Raw genomic sequence first — 3417 nt, forward strand, 5'->3', positions numbered from 1 at the left:
TTTTTGTAATATCAGTTATGATGGGAAAGTCGAAGCGGAAGAAATTCATAATAATGAAATGCTCAAAAAAGAGCAAAATAAAAATGAGAGTGACATAATGTTGGATTAAATGACAAGACATGACATGAATAGAGTCGGACTATGCGAAGTGAAAGCTCTACATCTGCAGAGAATGAACACACATACATGTTTCTCCTTAGTAATTAAAAAAAAAAAAGAATTAACATAAAGTTAAATTTTACAGTTATGTGAATCTGCTTTTCCTTTCTTGAGGGGTTCACGCAGTGGGGGGGAAATTCACTCCGCGAAAGTGGAAAAAGGTTGTCAGTTTTGTGGGGGGTGAGGGAGTTCCCCGTTCGTCTTTCGTGGATCTCCGCTCATCTTTCATGGATCCCCGCTCGTCTTTCATGGATCCCCGCTCGTCTTTCATGGATCCCCGCGCCGATGTGCCCCCCCTCAGTCATACCTTGTATAGTGCAGCGTGTGTATGTTCTGAACGCCGTGGCCAGTGGAATAAATGAAGAGCGCATCCTCCTCATCCAATTTTACAAAGGAGCCTCCGTAGCAACCGTTAAGGTCATAGTTTTGTACTTTTGGTTTGACAACGATGGCGTTATGTTCTGTGTAGTATAGGTAGCACTCATTGAAGTTGTCCTTTTTGACGTAGCTGGTTATGTAGTATCCGCTTAGCTTAGTGATATTTTGAAGGGATTTGTTCTCTTTAATGAGATTATTGACGTCTTTGCATATGAACTTATATTCGTTCGTTGCTTCTGGAGTGCACGTCATATAGTTACCTCCTCGACCCGTGTTGATGGTGCTTATTCGGGAGAAGAAGTAAAAGCCAAACTCGTCGTCAAAAATGAGGGGCCGCAGGTAGAAGTAGGGGATTCCTTTTTTAAACTGTTCGTAGTTTATGTGGATTTGGGTGCTACGGGGGGGAAGCGGTGAGTGGGGAAAGAGATGTGTTGAGGGTTGGAAAGGGTTTAGGGCGAGCGGGGAAAGAGATGTGTTGAGGGTTGGAAAGGGTTTAGAGAGCGCGACAAATGTGTTAGTGGAATGGAGGACAAACGTGCCTCTTCCTTTGGGGGGACGCGCAAAAAGGGTTTCCCCCCCTTTTTTTTTATTCTGCCCCTTTGGAGCAAACATACCGCCAGGTTGCTCCCTTGTCTTCACTGGCAATACAAGAAATGAAATTATCCTTGTTGGAATCTTGGTACTCGTAGGAATGTATTCCGCAAATGAGCAAAAATTTTTTTTTTGAAATTTTTAGAGGAACTGATGCGTATGAGTCTATGTTTTTGTTGGCAAAGGTTTCACCTATTTGAAGAGACTCCTTTTTGTACGTGGTCCCTGTGACGCTCTTCCAACGTTCACAGGTGGCTCCTTCCTTTTTGTTCACACTTTTATATCTGCAAATTACAATAATAATTTCATCGTCAAGTACGAAATTAAAAACGGATGGAACATGGAACCAGAGTTTATCTTCGAATAGCTTTGCTTGAGTTTCCCATGTACTGTTTATTTGTTTCTGTATGAGGACATGGATCTCTGTCCTTCCCCTAATAACATGCTGTATGCAGGTTTTGTACAGTTCGTCTTGGAAGAGGAAATAAATCTCGTTGATGCAGTGTATGGGACTTTTTATGGTTTTTATTTCATCGTTCAGGATGATTATATTTTTGCTTTCTATGTTGGTGCTTAGGTAGCACCTTAGGACGAAGAAAAATAAAATTGCAATTTTTTGGATTATCATTTTAGTTTCTTTAGAGGTCACTCAGTTGTGATGTTACTGGAGATTTTTTGCAGCGCTGGGGGAGTTGGCTCGGTTGGGAAGTGAAGCGGAGTGGGGAACTCTGTGTGAGGGGGAAGTAAAAGGGGGAAAATAAGACTGAAAAGACGCAGCGGGTAGGTCGAACTGAATACCCACGAGACTTAAACAAGCGTTGCGTTTTTTTTTTTCAGTAGACTTGGGTGAAAAGAGCGTGAAACTTTTGCGCGTTGGGGAAAATGGCGGAGGAACCCCTAGAGCAAGTCAAAGGGGGCTCTAGTTGAGAGAAAATATAAGGGAAAAAACGTCGAGAAAAAAATTAATTAAAAAAAATAAAGTAAAAAATATTAATTAAAAAATAAAAAAATGTCAAACGAAAAGTAACGAGGTGAAAGGTTTTCTCCTAAATTCTACCCCCATGTTGCAAACAATTTTGTCCATCAGAAAATCTGCAACAGGGCTATAACACACAGGCGGGATTTGTTCGTTTTGGACTTAGGAAGAAATTGACAGAATTGCCCTGAAAAAAAGGGTATTTTTTTTTTTTTTTTTTTTTTGGCACCTCACATGGTGGCTCAACTGCGGGTCTTCTACACCTTTGCTGATTCAATCGGGTGTGTAATTTTTTTTTTTTTTTCCCAAATTGTTGCTTCTTTTTTGTTTGCTCTTCCCCTCCTCGATCTAAACCGTTAATTGCAAAAAGGGTGAAATTTCACAGGGGGTGTTAAACTCCCCATTTCTCACTTGGAACGGATTAACTGGTTTAAAATTTTACGGCGAGTTTTAAAATGGTGGGAAAATATGTTGTTTCCGATGTTGCGAGTAGGGCAAAAGTTTTTCATTTTTTCTTTTTTTTTTCTCCATTTAGTTTATATAACTGCCCCTTTTGGTGGTGTTAAATATGCACTTTCCATTTTTTTCATAAAATTAGCTCTTTGAAGGGGAAAGAAGATGCAAAAACTGGCTCTCCTATTTTAGTGTGATTAGGTGACATGTTTCTACCGTTTTGCAATGCTTCCCCATTTTAGTAAATGCACGAATTGTTTCCTAATCCGTAACACCATTCGGGGGGTCCCTTTTTGTCAAATTCATTTGGACGTGTTTTATGGAGTACAGATTTACGGTGAGGAAAAAGGTCGCAATGTAGGTGGAAGTGAAATTTATTTTTACGCTGACAGTTTAGTCGATTTTTTTTTTTTCTTCCTTTTTTTTTTCGGAAATGTGTTTCTTTTATGCTAAAACGGGGAGAGCCTTAGCAGAGGGGGGGATGCATTAACTTTCGTAGGAGTCATAGCGCATTTTATATTTTTTATGACTATGCAGGGGGAGGAAATGATAAACAACAAAAAAAGGAAAGAAAAAAAAAAAAAAAAAAACCAAAAAAAAAACAGAACGGAAAGGAGAGGAAAGCCATTGTGACGTGCTTTATTGTGAATTGCGCGAGAAAGAAGAAGTGAAGAGTCGATGGTCATTCTGATGGTTCTTCCCCATCGAGCAGATTTGTTCTTAAAAGGAGGTAGCAAACTAGGTTGGTAGAAAAAATGGGCTAAAGGGGGGAGGTTCTAAGATGCGCAGAAAAAATGGGTTCTACTGAACAAAATAAGAAAAAAAAAAAAAAAAAACGGAAAGTAAACAAAGACGACAAA

General features: G+C 39.6%; 1 protein-coding gene across 1 annotated transcript; it reads right to left on the reverse strand.

Annotated features, from left to right (window-relative positions):
• Positions 1 to 456: 456 nt before the first annotated feature.
• PCYB_053730 (hypothetical protein) lies at positions 457 to 1756 on the reverse strand (the record flags this gene model as incomplete). Its single annotated transcript, XM_004221254.1, has 2 exons — positions 457 to 931; positions 1152 to 1756. 2 exons carry the CDS (start codon positions 1754 to 1756, stop codon positions 457 to 459), a joined length of 1080 nt encoding a protein of 359 aa, XP_004221302.1.
• Positions 1757 to 3417: the final 1661 nt, after the last annotated feature.

This window comes from Plasmodium cynomolgi, chromosome 5 (assembly GCF_000321355.1).
Source record: "Plasmodium cynomolgi strain B DNA, chromosome 5, whole genome shotgun sequence".
In the NCBI taxonomy this organism is placed as follows: Eukaryota; Apicomplexa; class Aconoidasida; order Haemosporida; family Plasmodiidae; genus Plasmodium; species Plasmodium cynomolgi.